This window comes from Lagopus leucura, unplaced genomic scaffold (genome assembly GCF_019238085.1).
Source record: "Lagopus leucura isolate 7727_CA_CO unplaced genomic scaffold, USGS_WTPT01 Super-Scaffold_100004, whole genome shotgun sequence".
Taxonomy (NCBI): domain Eukaryota; kingdom Metazoa; phylum Chordata; class Aves; order Galliformes; family Phasianidae; genus Lagopus; species Lagopus leucura.
Genome location: NW_024962264.1, coordinates 53024188 through 53045284, shown reverse-complemented (window position 1 = coordinate 53045284; position 21097 = coordinate 53024188). Strand labels below are relative to the sequence as shown.

General features: G+C 40.2%; 1 protein-coding gene across 1 annotated transcript in view; it reads right to left on the bottom strand.

The window, feature by feature from the left end:
* Positions 1–13266, bottom strand: part of DHX15 (DEAH-box helicase 15) — a 40868-nt gene extending 27602 nt beyond the window's left edge. Inside the window, exons 1-5 of the mRNA XM_042870494.1 lie at positions 13114–13266; positions 8939–9281; positions 4391–4584; positions 3409–3568; positions 2788–3006 (exon numbers count right to left, since the gene is read on the bottom strand). Coding sequence (XP_042726428.1) covers positions 2788–3006; positions 3409–3568; positions 4391–4584; positions 8939–9281; positions 13114–13178 — 981 coding nt within the window. The 5' untranslated portion in view covers positions 13179–13266. The remainder of the gene's footprint in view (positions 1–2787; positions 3007–3408; positions 3569–4390; positions 4585–8938; positions 9282–13113) is intronic.
* Between the last annotated feature and the right edge of the window lie 7831 nt (positions 13267–21097).

Below are 21097 nucleotides of genomic sequence, written 5' to 3'. Positions count from 1 at the left end.
CCCAGAAGAAAGTCTCTGTCACTTTGTTTCACAGTTTCAGTGATTCAGCAACCTGTAAAGAAAAAAGTGACCTTGAAAGCAGTCTATGTGATACCACACACACACTTTCCAGCTATGGCAAAGGAAAACTGTTAGCGATATAGAAATTATCCTCATCCAATTAAAGACGTACTTAAGATTTTGGTTTCTGACAGTGTTTCAACTGGGCCCAGCAATACAGTTTTCCCTGATAACTCCTGCTTCCATCAACCTTGTCTTAACCACAATCCAGTTTATCACCTATATAAAAACCACTTCAGACTGTGGGAAGCCAAGATACCCTCTACCCTCTTCCTGCCTTAGACCACTGCGATTACCAACCTAAAATCTTTTCAAAAGATAACAATTTACACCTGCATGCTTACACTTCAGACATCCCAAACTTCATTTAGCATTGAAAATCCATCTTTTAAATAAGGAATAAAATCATCTTGCAAGTAATTTTCCAAAATAAAAACAAGAACTACAGAACATTACTAGCTGGGAGGAAAAGAAACATCCAACCAAGAATACAACTGTAAGACTTGAGCCACCGAGCCTACTGGATCTGAATCAAATAGCAGTACATACACCACACTTTCCAACTCTATAAATTCTAACAGATTACGTCACTTCAGATCAAGCAGTAGTACTAGACTTCATTATGATATTCAAAGATGGACCTAAAAAGAGCTCCAAAACATCATGGATGAAGAGGACAGCATTTCAAAGCATTTCATCTTCTCCACAGATGCTAAACCAGACTTCAACTTCACCCTAATTAGCTGAATTCACACCAATTCCAAGCAGAGCTGTTCCACTGTCATGGATACTTGGACTGGAGCACTCTATATAAAAAAAATAAAGAGAGTGGCTTACAAATGCAAGTTAATCAATTCAGTAAGACAATATAGGGACATCATTAGACATACTTACGCATAACTGTCTGCATGCATATCATATACAGAAGTTTTTCAAAACCACATGAATAACACCACTGTGTAAATTAACTGCGGAACTCAAAGTATTTATTCATACAATAGAACAGAGCCTCTCTCAAGTAGTAGTGAGTACTAAGGGATGAGTTCAGAGCCATTTACTCAATGTGAAAGTAGAGTTATGCCAATAGAGTCATTAACACCTGAAGATTCTGCCCCACAAGAACAGCCAAATTGTTGTATTGCATGATTAAGATCAACACATAGCAGTTGATGAGTTGATGCAGTGGACGTTAATCAAAAATTTAAAGGATAATCCTTAGTTCCTCCTGAAAGGAGAAAGATCAGTTTGATTAAGCACCCCGGCTAAAGACACCAAAATCCGCTAAACAGCTGCACAGCATGGTTTAATTTTTATCACCACCAATTCCATTCACCTATTTAGAACAGTTGATTCATTAATTCTCCTATCTACCAACCAAACACCTCTAACCTGGACCTTGTAATCAAAACCATAACCAGCAGGCTTCAAAGCTATGGTCCTTCAATTTTTTCCACTCTCCATGTTTTAACTTGCAGCAATGTTCTAAGTGGAAGAGGACTAATGTAAAAGCCCCAATTGTTCCTCTTAAAGTATTTTATTTTTGCCTCTAATGAAAGAGATTATCTGCCACAAGACTTTTTTAAATGGAATACCTTAGACCGATCTAGCAGGCAACATACATGTATCTGTATAACCAGACCTACACAACAGACCTGTGTACCTTTAGCAGCACTGATTATCTGTGTAGTTTCTTTCACCAGTTAAGGCTGTCTAAGTTTAGATTACAACAAGACACAAAGCTCTTTAAACCATTTGAAGGATCTCTTCAAGACAAGCACCTGCAAGAACAATGAGCTAGAGGAAGGTGTCTTGGAGAAGAGCAGAGACAAGGACAAAATGAAGAGGCTACAGGCTTAAAACAAAACAAAAATGCTGAGCAAATTGTCTGTTGAAATGAAAAGACTAGGCACAGTAAAAAAAAAAAAAAAAATCACCTGAGAATTCCCATTAGCAGCATCTCCACTTCCAGAAAAGAGTAAAAACAAGAACCCCAGTTTTGCTAGCTGCATTTTTTTCCTCCCTATCAGAAATAGGGATTGTACATAATTGATTGAATCAATTTTTCACAAGGCCTAATTTTTTTCTTTTTCACGTTTTCCTCCATCAGTCTACCAGATATTCAAAAGAATGTAAAAACAGATTAATAAAAATATACAGTTTACACCGGACAAAAGATTTAAGATTTCCACAAAATTATTTCTTGCAGTTCAGCTTAAGCATTTTTGTAAAATCTTTCACAAGTCACCAAGTACATTTCTGAGATATAACTCCCACCATTTGTGGTACAGAACAACCATGATGTAATAATCAAAGCTATTCATAGAGGGGAAGAAAGAAACATTTTAATTACAACTACTTCTGAGAGCTCTCAGCATCAGAAGCAAAGCGGGAACTCTTTGGTTACGTTGTACCACACATATCCACAAGTGAACAAACTACATTCTCAGTCAAATCCCCCATGCTACCAAATACCCAGATGTTTTGAGTTCTTTTCAGTACAAACCTGGGTTTTACATGCTGTTTCTATTTCAGAAACAAACGACTAAGATGAAAACTTTCACTTTACAGACATCTCGCATTCATTTCAAGTACTTAACTGCAACGTATGGCAAGCAGAGTTCCTCACACCACATCCCAACGATAAAGCAAACTGAACATTTCCACCTGTACGAGCCATTCTAAACAGTTTCTGCATGAAACAGTGTGTGGAAAAAGGAAAAAAAATACCTCCTGTCCAGTAAGAAACAGCAGAAGATCTCCTTCCTCTTCTTCACACATGTGAATCTGGATCACTGTTCGAATGGCAGCCTCAAGGTAATCCCTTTCTGGTTCTGGAGTATAGAATATCTCCACAGGATGGGTGCGACCCGGAATAGTTAGAAGAGGACAGTTATCAAAGTAGATCTGAAACTTGCCAGCATCCAAAGTAGCACTCATAACTATGACCTGTAGGTTTAGACAACAAAAAAGTTCCCTCAAAGGTTGACAAGAACCTGTGAAATATTACATGTATAAAATACAGTAGCAGGAAATGAAACTCCATTCCAGCCATGATTTAAGTATGCTTTTATCACTTCAATACAGCACCTTTATTTCCAGGTCAAAAAACCCATCCTAATAAAATACAGAATGGTACAGATGTAACTGTGCCTTCCCAGTATTTTCTTTAATACAAACTGCACTAAGCCCTTCCTAGCATTGTCTTTCTAATACAGCTGACCATTAACAGATCAAAAAGCCTGTTGATCTATGTCAATTGATTATTTTTCTTTATAATTAGCTAGTGGTAAACACACAGACACTCCAGAGTGATTAAACACAATGTTGCTAGGCTTCATCATTACTGACCTTCAAATCAGCTCTCTGTCTTACAACTTCTTTCAGCACTCCCATCAAAATATCCGTAGCCAGTGTTCTCTCATGGGCCTCATCAAGAATTATAACGCCATAGCGCTCCAGCAAAGGATCGTTCATTGCTTCACGAAGTAACATACCATCAGTCATATACCTGAATACAAAGACAATTTCTATTTATTAAATCTGATCTATAAAGAATCTTCTTCCTTATTATTCACTAGATTGCTTGAAGAAAGCCCTTATAAACCTTATTTTTAGAACGGAAGCATTAGTAAACTATTTCCAGCACAGCAACAAATCCATTTACATTTTCAGATAGAAGTTACCAAAGGGCGTACAAATGAAATCTGGCAGTAGAGACACAGTAGAGACTAAGCTTTAAAAATGAAAGTCAACAAGTTTTGGCAACATTTATGAGTAGTTTTAATATTACTACTGGCAAGCTTCCAGATCTACAATTAAAGACTGGAAAATAAAGGGAAAAAAAAATACAACTCATATCCTAGAAACACTATTCCTGCAACAGTTTCATTTTTAGCTGACCATTCTGAATGCGATCTGCAAACCATATATTCAGTGAGCTCAGTTTCACCTACAAAGCACTGATATCTAGAACAGCTGACAAAAAAAAAAAAACAAGAGCATACTCAAACTTCAGTTATGTGCCCTAGATTTAAGCATAGATGAGTCCTGAAGCTCACTAGTACCTCTACTTACTAATGAAGTAAACTCCAAAGTTCACCAGAATTATTTTGGGTGTGAAGTTACCACTGACAGAAGTCAGCTCAACACATAACTTTCCTTTAAGAACAACTCATTTTCAAGTCTATTCCACACCCCGCAGCCTATATTTCGTTCATCTGACACTACAGCCCCTATCTCTTTTCCACTCACTACTACTTCCTCATTATTCCTTTCAAAACTTTGCTAACACCCTGCACAGGGTCCCTTATTGGACAGCCACCATACTTACTTGAGAATAGTTTTTGCACTGCTGCAGTCTTCAAATCGAATGGAGTAACCAACCTCCTGGCCCAGCATTACATCCATCTCATCAGCAACCCTCTGCGCCACACTCATGGCAGCCACTCTCCTCGGCTGGGTACATGCTACTCCCCTCTTTGGTCCAGGTAACGAGCGCATGTAGTCAACACACCATTGAGGGATCTGTCAAGAAAAAAAATTCTGTTTCAGCCACAGTTTTAATAGGCAGATGCAACGTATATAACAGAGTAGTTATTTCAAGTAAATATATTTATAATTCCACTGAGGTGACAACTGGGCGTTCAAAACTGTCCAGACTAGGGAAGCAGACAGTCTAGTTAGACTCAACAATCAAGTAAACCACGCTTCCTTAAGCGAACATGTAACCATCTCTCAAGTTATCAAGGAAATAAACAGGCTCACAGTACCTCTGTTAGTTCAGTAGCTTACACTGATAGTTAGCAGCAGCCATCATGCTCAAAAGGAAAAGATTAAAGCTAACATGCAGGACTGAGATCAATAGCACAGTCAGGTGCTTTAAGTTTTACAGTAAACAAGTCATATTTCGTGTCTTAAAAAAAAAACAAACACTGCTTATTAATGTAGATTAAACAAAAATATTTTAATTATATAAAACCCGGCTACTCAGAGATCATGACAAATAAACAAGTTACACTCATTTGGTTAACTCCTGTTCTTTGACATTGTTATAAACAGATATGAAATCCTGGTGTTTCAGTTCCTATAACAACATGCTTTGCTTATTTGTCATGCACTGGTTTTCCAGGAAAGCAGGAATAATAAACAGCTTTACTCAGAAGAATTTGTAAGGTCAGTAAAAGCTTGAAGAAAATTTAATATTAACATGTTCCATGTGGTGTTTTATGAGGAGACAACTTCCAGTCCTAAGTCTCCAGATGACATAAAATCTACTCCTCCTTCCTAATTGATTTTAAAAGTACTCTAAAAAGCTCACAATTACAGCAAAAAAAAGGGTCACCATTTGTGCACTGAACCAATACAGAGCAGTAGAACAAGCTGTGTAGTTTTAAGTAACACAGGCAGATTTTTCTTCTCAAGTACTGTATTTCTGCAGCAAAATGGAAATAATTGAATATATGTATAACAGACAACTGTAGACTAATGAAAAGCTGTTTTTTCTCTTAAAAGGGAAAACAAATCCCCCATCTTAAGTACAAAAAACAAAAGGAAAGCAAAGTTTAACAACTCTGAACAAACAAATGCAAGTAGGAAATTCTATTCAAAACTAAAAATAGAAACAGCTCATGAATACTGAAGACATGAATCTGGAACCCTACCCAGTAGCACAAACACACTTCCCAGGAGTGGAGCGTAGGAAAATGAAGCTGCTTCTCAAGTGACCAGTAAAAACTCAACTCTGAATGAGGTGAAGCTTCTCAACTTTAAACAGAGCCATTCCTGACATCAGCTTTAAAGCAGATTTCTCAGGACACAGTAAAGGGAAGTAAGTAATTTAGAGGCCATTTTCCAGGAAACAACAAAACCTGCAACACTGGTATCACATGAAAGACAAAGCCCACGTGGATTTCAACGCATTAATGTGATTTAGAAGATCACCAGAACGTCCTGCTTTAGAAAAGACAAAGGACCACGATATCCATTTTCTATTTCTGATGACCACTTTTGGGAATATGAACCAGCTTCCATCATCCAGATCTTACAGAACATAAAGTTAACTTCACTGATGCAAAAAAAACCTACCTATAAAAATCCTAAATTTTCTTAACAACAAAAAAAAAAAAAAAAAAGATAAGCACCTCTCAACCTCAATGACTTCAATACAAAGACTTTCAAAGATAACCACCACCAAAAAAAAAAAAAAGGCAGAGACAAACACAGAGGCCTGCAGTGAAGATTGTTAAAGTCTATTTTCAAGCCAAAAGCCACATTTTTTTAAAAAAAGAATGCAAGACAGGAGTGGGAAGAGCACTGTTCTTCTGCCTGTTCCAAGATACTTCAATCCAGTGAGCTTTCTGTTAAAAGTTACAGTAGGATTCCAATTTTCATTGGTCAATAATGGAGTCCACTCAAGCCAGCTCTCTTGTACGCTACAAGGACAGCAGGAGATAAAGCCATGCTCAGAATAATGCTGCTTCTACATTTTCAGAGCCACAAAAACTTAATGGAAAGTGGCTTCCCTTGTTATGGAAAACATCCTATGCCTTATAGTTAAAACTCTCAGTAAAAGCAGATGCTACCCTACTATACTATCTAAAGAATACATTTAAATTATTGCAGCAGGACCACAAATAATCTCACACTTAAAAGGGAATGTACATTGCAAACAGCATATTTAACTTCTCTAAATGAGATTCAACTCATCCATTCCATAATTACAAAACTGAACTTAGTCTGAGAATGTTTAAAGAAAACAATTTAGAAGCTTAAGATTAAATTACAAAGCAAGCCAAGGCAAATACTGGAGAGATGAACAATTAGCGGCCTACATAAAATACACTTCAGTTTAATGTGGAGTTGGGGTTGCTTTTTTTTTTTTTTTTTTAATTTAAAATAAGTTTGTGGAAAAGGCTTTCATAGAAAATCCCATTTCTTCCTATTAGTTCCACTGCCAGGGCCTAACTTTATCAAACCTGGGGCTCATCAAGACTGAAGCAAAAAAACAGGATTTATGAAGGGAGGGGAAAGACTTGCCAAATGGCAGCTCACTCAGAAGTCCTGCAACTACTACAGCCTCTTTGCCATGAAAGTTAAGAATCACTTTGGAAGGACAATTCCCACAAGATTTCCATGGATGCTAAGTTTCTACCAGAAAACCTAAATAGCTCGTGTACATATTTCATTTGAATATTTAAGCACAGAATATTGTGTGCTATGATCAATGTGAGGAGATGGAAGCAAGACAATCATTCATCAAATTGTTTAGGACTTAAGCATTAAGAATGCAACACTATCACATTCAAAGCAACAGTTTCCCTAATTGACAGCAGGATCGTTTTCAGTGATACAGAGGGACTCAGAAGACCTGCAGCCTCGCAAGGCCAGGACTCATAGGAAGCACCGAAGACTCCAAGTTAATTTATGTGCTTTTGATAGCCTAAATCCCACTTTTAAGAAAGATGCATGGGGTTTCTTAAGTCTTTTCCATAAATTAGAGGTAAAGCAGTAACACAATTCAACAGCTGATGCATCTTTAAAAAAAAAAAAAAGCAACACAGCCCTAAGGAACTTTCTATACAAGGTACTTAAAATGTACAGTAAATAGCACAAAACATCACAACATTCAAGCATATAGATCTAAAAGGTATTCACTGTACTGTGTCCTTCACATTTTCCAGACTACCAAATTTTATAATAAAAAAATTTTTTAGGACTCGCAGTAAGTTAGCTATAATCCATTTTATGAAGATTAGAATGTATCCTTCAGTTTTTAACTCTGTCTTAGATGAAAGGCATTCATCAGATTATAGAACAAAGCTCTTTTTAACATCATTTTTCCACAAATATTTTAAACATCACACCAGAGAACAGCTCAAGACTTGAGCAAGTTCGTCCTGCTATAAACACAACGCAGCATGCCTTTTCTTGTGTCCTCCCCGTTTTCCCAATCCCCCAAACTCTTAAGGGCTGGTGAAGCTCTGCATCTGTGCTGTCACTGAGGAAGACATCAAATCAGGACCTGATATTTCCACTAAGTTCATACCTGTAGCACTGCATTTCACAAAACACTAACGTGATCTTATTTTTGCAACGTTTTTCCTACTTTCAAGCAACCATCTACATAAACAGCTAAAGGGATAAAAACTTGAAGCCAACACCTCAGTTTGTAGATCAGTACACTTCTGTCTAACAGTTAAAAAAAAAACAACCTATCTTCATTTCCCAAATATGTTACTACCAGAGAGCCTACAAAAGATAAGGCCAGAGAACACAACTGGGTTAAAACAAGGGAAGGCAAAAGGTTCTCAAGTATTTCTGTATTCATTGAGCAAATCAAACATTCATCAAGTAAGTTTTGCTTGTTACTTATGAGGTGTTTTGCATAATGATTTTCAAAGAAACCAAACGAAGTTCCAACCCCCTCACTTAGCAACCATCTCAACCTTTAAGAATTCCACAGTAAGTGGAGAAAGCGTAGAGAAAAGGCAGCTCTGGGGTGACCTCATTGCAGCCTTTCAATGCCTAAGGGGAACCTACAGACAGGAGGGGAATCAACTCTTTGAAAGGGTTGATAACTGCACGACAAGGGGAAATGGTTTTCAGTTGAGAGAGTGGAGATTTAGGTTGGATGTCAGGGGGAAACTCTTTACCCAGAGAGTGGTGAGGTGCTGGAACAGGCTGCCCTGAGAGGCTGTGGATGCCCCGTCCCTGGAGGTGTTCAAGGTCAGGTTGGATGGGGCCCTGGGCAGCCTGGTCTAGTATTAAATGGGGAGGTTGGTGGCCCTGCATGTGGCAGGGGGGTTGGAGATTCATGATCCTTGAGGTCCCTTCCAACCCTGGCCATTCTGTGGTTCTGCAAGTGTAAGTAAGAACCCACCTGTGTTGTTTTACCAGACCCAGTCTCTCCAACCAGCACAAATGACTGATGCCTAATCAAAATATCCGTGAATCTTTCTTTATATTCCCAGACAGGAAGCTGTAGTCGTTTCTTCAGTATGTCATAATAACGAGGTGTATGTGGTAGATTTGTGAAAGGGTTAATACTGTGTGGAATCATTGCTGGTTTCATAGGTGGTAACCCAGCAGCAATGAGCGTAGAGTTAGATGCAGCTCGCAGCTCCTTTTCCTTCTCCCTTTCTCTGTCACGATCTCTGTCTCTGTCACGATCCCTGTCACGATCTTTCCGGTCATCACGGTCCCTGTCTCGGTCGCGATCCTTCCTAAAATGAGTTAGGAAAGAGCAGAAAATTAGATACTTCTATATTTAAATGTTATGAGGAAATTTGAGCGCAAATTGGTTTTAAACATCTCTAATACAAAAGCGAATATAAACCAAATACTTCAGTGATTCCTTCCAACAATTCTCTGGAGTACAAAGCGCAACCATTTACATTTCTAATACTGTGCATCAATCACCATACACAATTACAGCCACAGTTCCTCTTGTCATAAGCAAGACTATGGAGAGCACCATCTTGACCCTCTTCATTTAATAGTTATTAGCAACCTGCTACGTATTCTAGACTTCTTACAATTCTTCCTGCAAGTGCACAAAAATATGACCATTAATACTCTTCTTGCCTAGTTAACAAAAGAATTAGGCCAACCACAGAAACAGATGAGAAACGAGCCCTGAAAAAGTTTGATCCTAATACGCCAGAACTACTTTGAAACTTCAAAAAAATACTTTCTCTTTTACAACTCTTCCATACAATTTTAACTCAACTCTGACTGTTGAGTTAGAAACTTAGACCCAAAACTAATAACACATTTACCCAAAGAACTGCAGGCACGTTTCCAATAAAAATCCAAAACATATCATGATTTAGCACTTTGAAATAAGACCCACTTTACCAATAGAGAAATTGCATTTTTAAATCACATTTTAAACCACTACAATAAAAAACATTATTGGCATTTTTATCTGTGAAACTTTTGAGCTAGATCTAGAGTAGAGTAATAAGCAAATTTCTAGCTAGAGTAAATTAAATGGACAGCAAGTGTGAACCAAACTGGAACTGTTACTCCCCAGTCACTGTTATCTCATTAATTCCTCCAGCTGTTCACTGGAACCAGAAAAGGAACCTATCAAGTTCTATCTACATTTTGTAAGTCAAAAAGTCTACTTAAAGGTCAACCAAGAGAATTGATTCTCTGTTTCAAGCATTTAAGAACAATACGAAAGAGGGGCTCAGATGTCAGCGCAGAAAAAAACAGACCACACATCACGTCCTCAAATCTAATCATTAATATTCTTTTTAAATAGTATTATTTTCCTAAAAAATGTCTCTCAGCTTTCCACTATCACTGAAATCTAGCATGCACACCAGATGCCTTGCATCAAAACAAGGGACAGGTAGAACGACAGTTACACTGCCAAGTGTTTTCACTAAAATTTCTGGCAGTTCTTTCATTAAGAAAATGTCACATTTAAGTCACTCCTCATCTCTGCACTTAACAGATTGACCATAAACCCTAAACCAAACTAATGTAAAAGAATCAGAACTTAATCGCGTTTGTCTTGTCCATGAAGTTCATAACGATCTTCATAAATGGGAAGAGTTTGCTGGTGATCGTGGGTTCTGTTGGGCAATTTGTTTGTTTGTTGGATTTTTGTTCCCATTTGAGGTTGCCTGATTTGCTACCTGAACTCCTTATGCCCACTCATACAACACAAATTGATGAAAAAACAGTAAAAATTACTTAGAGCACATAAAACTGCAAATGGAAAAGAAATGAGGTTAAGCCGCTATTCATCACAACAGAAGTCTAAGCAAATCTAACATCAGTGATATGCATTTTCGCCTCTACTAAGGCAACACAACAATAGCTGTTTGCAGTCCATGCAAACAAAAGCAGTTTAATGGACATCGCTGCTCTTTACATAAGAAAACAAAATCAGTGAAAATGATACCATCACACTAACACAGCAACTGCAATGTCACAACACCAAACAAATATGCTTAGAAAAAAAATCTATCAGGCTTTAAATTGTGTGTATGCAACTTGCACAATAGCACCGTAACAGATTTTCAAACAATTTCCATCTTCCCCAGAAGTCTTTTTCTTCACAGAATACTTCAAGACAGGTAGATAACAGACGTGGTGTCAGGCTACTAAGGCTGCAAACCTACAGCATCACTGCCATGTAGGGTTCCACTGAAACAGGGCTCAATCAAAAAATAACATAGCAAAAACTCAACATAATTTTACATTGTAGCCAGGTGATCCATGTTGAAGGCAAGGTATGCTGCTATTCTGTACACAATGTGGTATCTATTCAAGGAGCTAATTCAGCTTAATCCAGTTCCAAAACTGATTAAATTTCATAAAGCCACACTGTGCAGAATATGACAAGAATACACATGTTGGTAACAAGAATCTGTGCATCTCAGCCTTCTGTATAATGGAAAATCTACCAACCCTTACATAAGCCAGGACAATGAAAGACGAGTAGTGTGCTTTGTGCTAAATGAACTAAGATCTCAAGGAATACTAGAAATAAATTCAACAAGTCCACAGTGACCAACTCTTAGTCCTATGCCATTTAAAGCTTTTAATGGCAGATGAGGAAAGGACAAAGGGACACAAATCCTGCACCTGTGTAGGTTTTAGGTGCAATAAGGTCCAGAGACCTCTACATAAGAATTTTGTACCACTGTTGAGCACTGATAACAATTTTTAGGAAATGTAAGAGTTCTGAATGGCAGTAAAAACAATGTCAAATTATAAAACTTCCAGAAATACAAAACCCATCAGTCTCCAACAGACTTTTCATTATCCATACAACCAAAACATACCAGCTGAAACATTCAAGTAACACACAATTTTGACATCACCATTTGAAAATTTCACAAAAATCCATGGATAACAGAAAGTGAATTTGCACGACTTTTCTGTATACAAAAAGGAGTAATGTCAACTTCTGGCTAATGAGGAGAAAATGCAGTAGAGGAAATAAGCAGCTCAACTCATTTAAGAAAAAAAGATTACAGTGCTCCTATATGCAGGGATTAGTTGGTCAATAAAAAGCATTCTTTTCTCTTTAGCAGAGAAAAATGCATTACACTTGTGGCTGTAAACTGGAGTTGCACAAACTCACCTTTAGAAAAAAAGGCAAGTTGTGCTTCAAGACTGTTCATCAATAAACACCAACTGTTGTGGCAGACTTTCAGCTCCTGCAAGTTCTGGGAGCAGGAATAAGCATTCTTCTCAGAGCAACACTCTCACCTAAACAATGCTGCTGAGTTTCAGGAAGGAGCAGATTCAGGATGGGTTCTGTGCTTCCCAAGAAGGGCACGACAGATAAGTACAACCCTCCTTCCTGAGCCTTCAGAACACTGCAGCCTTCGGGGGCCCTTCACTCCCAAACCAAGACTAGGGAATATAAAATACAAAAAGACTGCACTAAAACAGTAACGGCACATCATCTGTGTTCCCACTGCTCGATGAAAGACCGCTAAAGCTGGTGCATCGAGTCCTAAAACGAACTTGGGCAAAACAAAGAAACCTCCTCCCTCCTTGACACCCTGCCCCAACCCCACCTGGCACTGCCTCCTCACGAGGCGCATCCCCGCCGGGCACCCGGCGCAGGCAGCTAACAAAGGAGTAGCGTTCCCACCCGCTCAGGCACTGAGCAGGCGCTACCTCACGCTGACCCCTTGGATCACGTTTACCACAGAAAGAAAACGACAGAAAGGCACCAAAAAGGAGACGCGGAGAAGGAGATACCGGCGGGCCGCACACAAAGCCCCGCGGGTGCGCGCCGAGCCGCTCCGCCCCACCGCCCCCGGCCCAACCAGGCCCGCGGCCCCTCCTTCCCCTCCCCGCCCGTTCCCCACCGCCGCCATCCGCCTCCCCCATTCGCAAGGCCAAGGCCAGGCCCAGGCCCCGCGCTGAGCCGCACCCGGGCCTCGCCGCTCCCATCCCTTCCCGCCGCCCTGCACGGCGGAGGTCCCGTCCAGCAGGGAGCGGCCCGGGCCCAGAATGGGCAGCGGATTACGCGGGGTCGGCGCCGATCTCCCGCCCGCCGCGGGCCGCGCTGCCCCTTACCCGTCAGAGCGCTTCTTGCTGGAGCTGTAATCGTCGCCCAGATCTAAGCGGTGCCGTTTGGACATGACGGCGGCCGGAGTGGCGGAGGGCCGCTGGGTACGGCGGGGCCGGGTACGGCGGGACGCGCTCTCCGCTCCTCGAGCAGCAGCAACGGCAGCGGCGCCGCGAGGCCAGGCGCAGCCACTAAAATGGCGGCCGGAAGGAAGCGCCGGGGCTGCGCGAGCCGCTGCCGCGCGCGCGCACGGGAGTGAGCTCGGCGGAGCCGCCGCTCGGCCCCGCCCCACGTGTTCCAACGGCTGCGGCCGGGCCGGCCCGATGGTGGGCGGTTAGCTCGAGGTGTGTTCGGGGTCCTGTCTTAGGGGCGGGCGAAACTCGTCTCCACAGTCCGTTCCGTTCCCCTGGACAGGCAGGCACTGGAAAGGGAGTTTCCACGGTGGAAGTTAAGAGCAGGATACTGCTGGCGCGTAGTTTTTGTGTGCCGTTGCATACGTCCGTGGGTGTAGAAAAAGGCAATCCTTCACAAGTCATCTGAAGCAGCAGAAACGAGAAAATCAGTGACATTCAGACTACAGGCTCTAAAGGCACGTGCATTTAGGATCGCTAGCACAAGTGAAGCCCACGTCCCTAGTACCAACAGGCATGGCTGCTGCTATTACATCAAAGTTCTCGAACGCAAACTGGTGTTTAGTAACACAACTGCTGAAGTGAGCGAGACACGTGAGCTAAAAGTGCCGTTTTCTCAATACAGTTAGCAGGTTTTGCTTGTACACTGATGCTTTATTTTCACACTTCCAGCAGAAATCTATGGCTCAGGCTGGCTCCAACAAACCTGTCTTCAGGGTTGTTTCTATGTCCTGACCTGTGTTCCTCATCTCCAGCCTCCCCCATCACCATCCAGGAGCTGGGGTAACCCATCCACACAAGCTGTGTTTGTCCCATGACTGTAGGCAGAGATGAGGTTGAGCAGAAGATGAAGTCAGGCAAATGAGATATCCCTAAATGAGATGCCCTAAATGAAAAGGATGTGGACTACTTCACCACTGATAGGAGCACTCTTATTCCTCGGCAGACCCCTGTGCTTTCACAACTAGTTCCTTCAGCTGTTTCTCCTCTAAGTCTTAGCAGCTGCCTTGCTTTCCAAAACAGTCACTTGATAATGCAGCATAGCTCATAAAAGGCAATCTTTTTAGACCTTCTGGAAAGGACATTTCTTGATGCTTATCTACTGTTGGACATTCTCTTCTCTGTTCCTCCCTGCTTTCCCAGTATATTTCATGCTTTCTCAGTGCTGCAGTAGTGGTTTAAATTGATATCTTAGATAAGATAGGAATGAGACGTACTACCATAATATTAACCTATCTGTTCATCTAGGTACACCTGATGAAAAATACATGTTTTCCAAGTCATCCTCCCTGCCTGTTTTCACTGCCTTTCTGCCAGAGATTACAACAACCTTCACCTAGCTACTTGCAAGAGTAGTCACTCCCCAGGCACTTTGGTCAAAGGAGTTAGGTTAGTTCAGATGTCTTGAATAAGAATTTTTTGTTAACTTATGCAAATCTGAGGCTAAGGGAGTATTCTCACAAATGGTTCAGCAATGGAAATGCCCAGAAAAAATCATTTAGCAGCAGTGACCTGTTCCACAGGCACAGCCAGTTTAGCAAATAGATGTTTGCCCACACTCCCATTGTTCTTCTGGAGTTACATCAGTATAACTACTGAAACATTCCAGGAAGACAAATCCTCAGTGTATATTTAGTAGAAGAGCATTTTTGACACTCGTTTTAAATAATACAACAAAATGACACCCTCAGCTCAACTGAAGTACTAGGCACTACTGCAATAAAATTTTTTCTGCTTAAAGTGATCAACTGAAATAAACATTCCAGGAATACTGGACTTTGAGCTTTTCATGCAAAGCTGGAAGTAATTTTCCAAGTTATAATACAAAAAACTCTGGAATATCTATGTCAGAGTTTGCCGGGGCTTAAGTGTAATAGGTTTCTCTCTATATGCCAAATATCAAGCTTATTTTCTCTGAGGCAGCATACACAGTGCTGCATTCCCAGAGAATAGCTAGAGAAAGCTTTCAATGCATCTCCCTAAGTGGCCTTTTAAATGATGATCTTAAGCAAAAGCAAATAATAGTGGAAATAGAGGAGACATTGAGTTTATTAGAGAAGGAAGCAAAAAAAAAAAAAATCTCCGTGGAAAGTGGGAAAATTGAAGGAATGCAAAAGCATTACATGCATTAGCTGTGAAGAGTAACTACTGCTGTGTGATTTTCAGAAGGGAGAGGCTGTTCAACAACAGGTACGTGGAGAGTTCTTCAGCTGTACATTGCAGATCTTGATTGCTCCTCCCTGTGCACAGCAGCATAAAGGCACTTAGGTTCTTGATCCAGGTTACCATGTGGCCAACCCCAGGAAAGGTCCTGGTTTAGGAAGAGAGAAAAGTAGAATAGATGTCTCAGCAGGTATGAGACCTTAAAATGGTTATACCTTCCCAGCCATAGGAAAAAATATATATATATATATAATATATATATATATATATATATAGTGTCTATTGGGGTGAGCTGGAGTACTGTGTCCCAGACTGATATGCCATGCTCTAGTAGTCTCTATTAACAGTTCTTTGCAGACTGCTGAACACACACTCCACCCGTGTTTTGAGCTACTGGGTACATAATGAACAATTTTGTCCCAGCATCCTGAAAAATAGTCAATCTAAGGCTTTCATCCTGCAAGCACACACACACTTTATTTTACTAATGCAATTAATCCTTTTAACTTCAAAGGGATTACTACAAGTAGCAAAATTAAGCATGTAGGTAGGTATTCACAGGATCCTAGCCCAAGTATAAGATGAAGTGAGAAAGAAAGACTGAGAAGCACAAATTGACATAATGACAAAGTGGTAAGCATTATGTCAAAAGCCTAAAGGATAAAAGGAATGTGCAAAATAGGGCATATTTAAGCATATTTTCCGCCTTTTCAAATACATTTGTTAAATAAGAATTTGGTTCACCCCAAGTCTTTTATAGCCATCTATAAAAATGAAAATCTCAGATCACTGAGGTAGGAGATATTTACGAGTTGCCTTCTGAGTGTTTATTCTTCTCTCAGTGTCTTACCCTAGTTTTTAAAAGTATACTCGTTGGTATCAAAATCCTCTTAGACAATTTTTAGTGAATATTTCTTTGATTTTCACGTATACATAATATTCTCATGTAATTTGGGTTAAAAGGAGCATTAACATTTAAAACTGAGACAGTGGCTGAGAAGAGTAACATCTATGAAATACTATATTTTTTTTCTGATTTTGTGTTGCCTTTTCCCCAAAAGACTAAGTATGGGTCTTAAGCAAGTTGTAATTCAAGTACATGCCCTGAAACAAATGAGGATTCTGACAGAGTAGTCCAGTGTGGCAATTTATTACTGCATGCAACTAATTGTTTCACCCCTCAGTAGAGATTACCAAGCCTATAAAGGGAAAAAGAAATGACATATATCCAGCCTATCATCTTAGCTGAAACACACCTTCCCTGGTTCAAGCTAAAACAAGGCTGTGGGTGATGTGAAACCACACTTACTCATCCACTGCAGGAATGGAATCAGAAAGAATAAGCACAGTTATAAGACAGACAGCTATGGGAGGGGGGAAGGCATTTAAATTTGCTGTAGCTTTACTGTTAGAGCCCTAGAATCTCTGTAGTATGTATTTATTACATGACTGGCCAGCTGGTGGTAGAATCAAGAGCTATGTTTTCAGTGCCATGGCCACACTTACTTTGCCAATATTTACAGTTTGTTTTGTAAAAATCATAGAATCATAGAATCCCTGGAGTTGGAAGTGGCCATTAAAGGTCAGCTAGCACAACTCTCCTGCAACAAGAGAGATATCCACAGCTAGATTAGTTTGCCCAGGGCCTGATACAGTCTCGCCTTAGAAGTGTCCAGGGACAGGGCACCCACCACCATCTCTGGGCAACCTGTTCCAGTGCCTCACCACGCTCACTGTAAAAGACTTTTTCCTTATATCTACCCTAATTCTACCCTCTTTTCATTTGATACCACTTCTCCTTGTCCTTTAACCACAGACCCTGCTGAACAATCTGTCCCCTTCTTTCCTGTAGCTCTCCTTCAGACACTGAAAGACTGCTATCAGGTCCTTGACAGGACCTTGGAGCCTTCTCTTTTCCAGGCTGAACAGCCCCAACTCTTTCAGCCAGTCTAACACTCTCTCCCTCTCTTTTTTTTTTTTTTAATCTACAGCACATGATATTAAAGAATTTCCTGCAAACTAATTTAATAAAAATAATAAAAAATTATTTATGACAAAGCAGTCTACTTTAAAAGAATATATATAAATGGATAATGTTCTTATCAAGTTACCCAGGAGTCTCAAATGCAAATGCAGATCACAGGCAAGCTCTCATTCTGTCCTCCCACCAAACCCGTGTGAACAAATGGACCTAATGCTGGTGTTCTGCCACATCACTGGAGAAAGAATACTTGAGACAAGAGCCCATAATCAGAGCAGGTTTTAAAATGTTAGACTTACATATTTTTCAAATTTAAAAACGTGGAGATGAATACATAGACAGATATAAATTTCTGCAGTGAAGAAAAGAGGCAGCTTCTCTGTAATTACAAAAACTAAACTTTGCAACACTTGAAATGTATATAAATCAATACTTTGAATTGCTCTGGGAAGTGTGCTCTAGGAAGCCAGCATAGTAACAGCAGTGTTGCTATGATAGCCAGCTTTATCAGCCATAAAGAGACTATCTGAACTTTTTGAATGGTCTTTAAACGTTATCCCAAATAGAACACATCTGTAACAGCCTGGAGGTCAGGAAGGTAGGAATGATCTTAGTAAAGTTTCATAAAGAAGACAGAGACAGAGATTGCAATTGCATATGTTAACAGCAAATTTCATTTTGAGCCATTCTAGCAAGCTGAAACAGTGGCAACTAATGGCTTAAGAAAATTCACCACATCTTATTGACAAACAAAAAATATACATTCTCCAATAACAGGGACAGATATTGGATTACCAGTACAATTACATCACCCTATCATAGTTGGGTAGCATTGGGTAGCATTTATAGGCTTAGGGACAAGTGGCTGGATGATTGTGAAGAGGTAAGGGACGTGGGGGTGTTGGTTGATGCTCGGCTGAACATGAGCTGACAGTGTGCCCAGGGAGCAGGGAGGTGATCATCCCCCTCTACTCAGCACTGGTGAGGCCGCACCTCGAGTACTGTGTTCAGTTTTGGGCTCCTCACTACAGGAAAGACACTGAGGCACTGGAGCGCGTCCAGAGAAGGGCAACGAAACTGGTGAGGGGTCTGGAGCACAAACCTTATGAGGAGCGGCTGAGGGAGCTGGGATTGTTCAGTCTGGAGAAGAGGAGGCTCAGGGGAGACCTCATTGCACTCTACAACCTCCTGAAGGGAGGTTGTGGTGAAGAGGGATTTGGCCTCTTCCCCCAGGCAACGAGCAGGACATGGGGCAATGGCCACAAGTTGTATCAGAGGAGGTTTAGGTTAGACATAAGGAAAAACTTTTTCTCTCAGAGAGTGGTCAGGCACTGCCCAGTGGTCAGGCACTGGAATGGCTGCCCAGAGAGGTGGTGGAGTCGCCGTCTCTGGCAGTGTTCAAGAGGCACCTGGATGAGGAGCTGCAAGATATGGTTTAGTGCTTGTGGTAGCGGTGGTAATGAGGGGACGGTTGGACTGGATGATCTTGTGGGTCGTTTCCAACCTTGTGATTCTATGATTCTATAATTTCACAGAGGAAAAATTAATATCTACAGTCTTCTGAGGACATGATGTCTGTGCACCAGCTAAAATAGAAAGGAGCACCAGACATAAGAAGCTACAACTCTGAAGTTTATACCCACTCTTCACTACAATATGAATAATCAAGTGTGTATTCTCAAATTTTAGCCGAGAAGTAACTTTGTAAGAGTACCTGTATCTATTGGAGCAATAACCAGAGTGACAATTCACTTCTGAAAACAAAACACATTTTCTAGAAGGAAATACACTGCTGTAGATAAGAAGCTATTTTCAGCCTCTAAGTCACTTGCCAAGGCCTTACGATCACCTCTAGTCCCCTTGAGAACCTTGCAATAGCAGATAATCATTATGTGCTTTGAATAAAATCTGAAAAGGTAGTGTTAATGCAAAATATCACCACTGAGCAAACTAGGTTGTAAATCTAATTTATATTCATTATACACTGAATTTACACAATGTTCTGGTAACTTCTAGGTCTTTCCAGTTAAAATAGCATTGTTTTAATACCTTCCACATTTGGAAACATCTGAAACTACAGGCTAATATGTTGTGTGTAATGGCAGTTTATCTTTTAAGCTCCTTATAATCTGACTTCTTCCTAGGCCAACTGAAGTCTTGGAACAAGCTCCTTAGATACAAGACATTTTTGGAGAGAAGTAAATATTTCATACAGAGTTTTTTAAATTCAAAGATCAGGTTTTCAAGCTTATTGTTTGATCTTCTGCTGAAGTAGTAGAATTAGAATAAATGCAAATTTTTCAGTTAGCACTTCTTTTGCAGAGGCCTTATTCTGTCTTGCAGTTGCTTTGCAAGTTTTTCACATCCACAGAGGGCAAACATACTACAGTGGTATGTATTTTCATTCTTTTTTTTTATTTAGTACAACCTCTTATTTGGTCAATTCACTATGGCGTTAGCTCCCTAAGACTTCTTTTTCTGAGTGGAAAGTCCTCTCTTTAATAGAATCTATAAAACATTCATATTCATGCCTGAGGTTAGGCTTGCTGGATCTACCAGTGTTACATCTTTGCTTTGAGTATTTGCTTAAGTATTAGGAAGCTCATCTGCATAGTTTCTGCCCACCTCCAAAAGCTACTGAACTGTGAAAGAGTTGATCTAGTAACCTCTACCTTGTGAACTACAGATATACAAAATAGTAAATGCTAGTGCTTATCTTCATAACTTGCATAACAAAGACTGCATAACAAAGTACAAAGCAGTAGAAAACTACACAGAATAAAAATCCATCATATCCTATAAATAGTCCATAACAAACCATAAACATTAATTATTGTCTCTTGCCCAGCTGGGCCAAATTTTTTTAACTAATGATCTTCCTTACTCTTTTCCCATGCAATCAAGTCTTTTTCATTCAACTGTATTAAAAGACCACTTGCAGAAAATGTCCTCAGCAGTGAGTGAAAACACTGAGAGTGAATTTAAACTTCCCCAGCCGTGTCAAAATGGACTGTATCCTGCCTCTTGACAACTTCATTCTGTAATGCCCCAGCTTGGCAAATTTAGGTCATTTGTTAGTGTGTGTCATTCTTCTATTCACAGCTTGGAATAACAATCAGAAAGGCAATATAAGAATCCTAAAGGAACAAAAAGAAGACATTCGCTAAATTTTCTTCCTTTTTCTTTCTTATTTAAGATGTTATTATACTACATTGCTTGCTCTGCACAGATATCCTTCTCTGTCATGAGCAAGTCTGTTTCTAGAGAGAAAGAAGAGTGTGCTGCTACAGCTGCTGCTTCTTGCAAAAGCAAAGGGAGTGATATACTCTGGTAAGTGACTTTTTTTGGTAGAGATACTGATCAACTTGTTTCCCCGTGGAAAACAAGGCAAACTCTATATTTCCTGCATTTTTTTTTTTAATTGTAATAGCTACGTCTAGATTAACATAAAGAACTGTCTGCTATCACATGTATCCCAAGGCTCATTTTGGTATTTCAAGCACTGGTGACCTTGCTGGTTACACAAGTTCTGCCTTTGCAAGGGTGAGCCATATGTACAGCCTTTTTTCTGTCTTATAACGACCTGCTCGAGGCACATGGATTACTGATCTGTATGCATGGGGATTGGATTTATTATATAAGTGCTGGCTTTTTGTCCACATTTGGAAAAAAGTACTGGGGAAGAAGGTGGTAAGGATCATTAAGGATTATACCGTT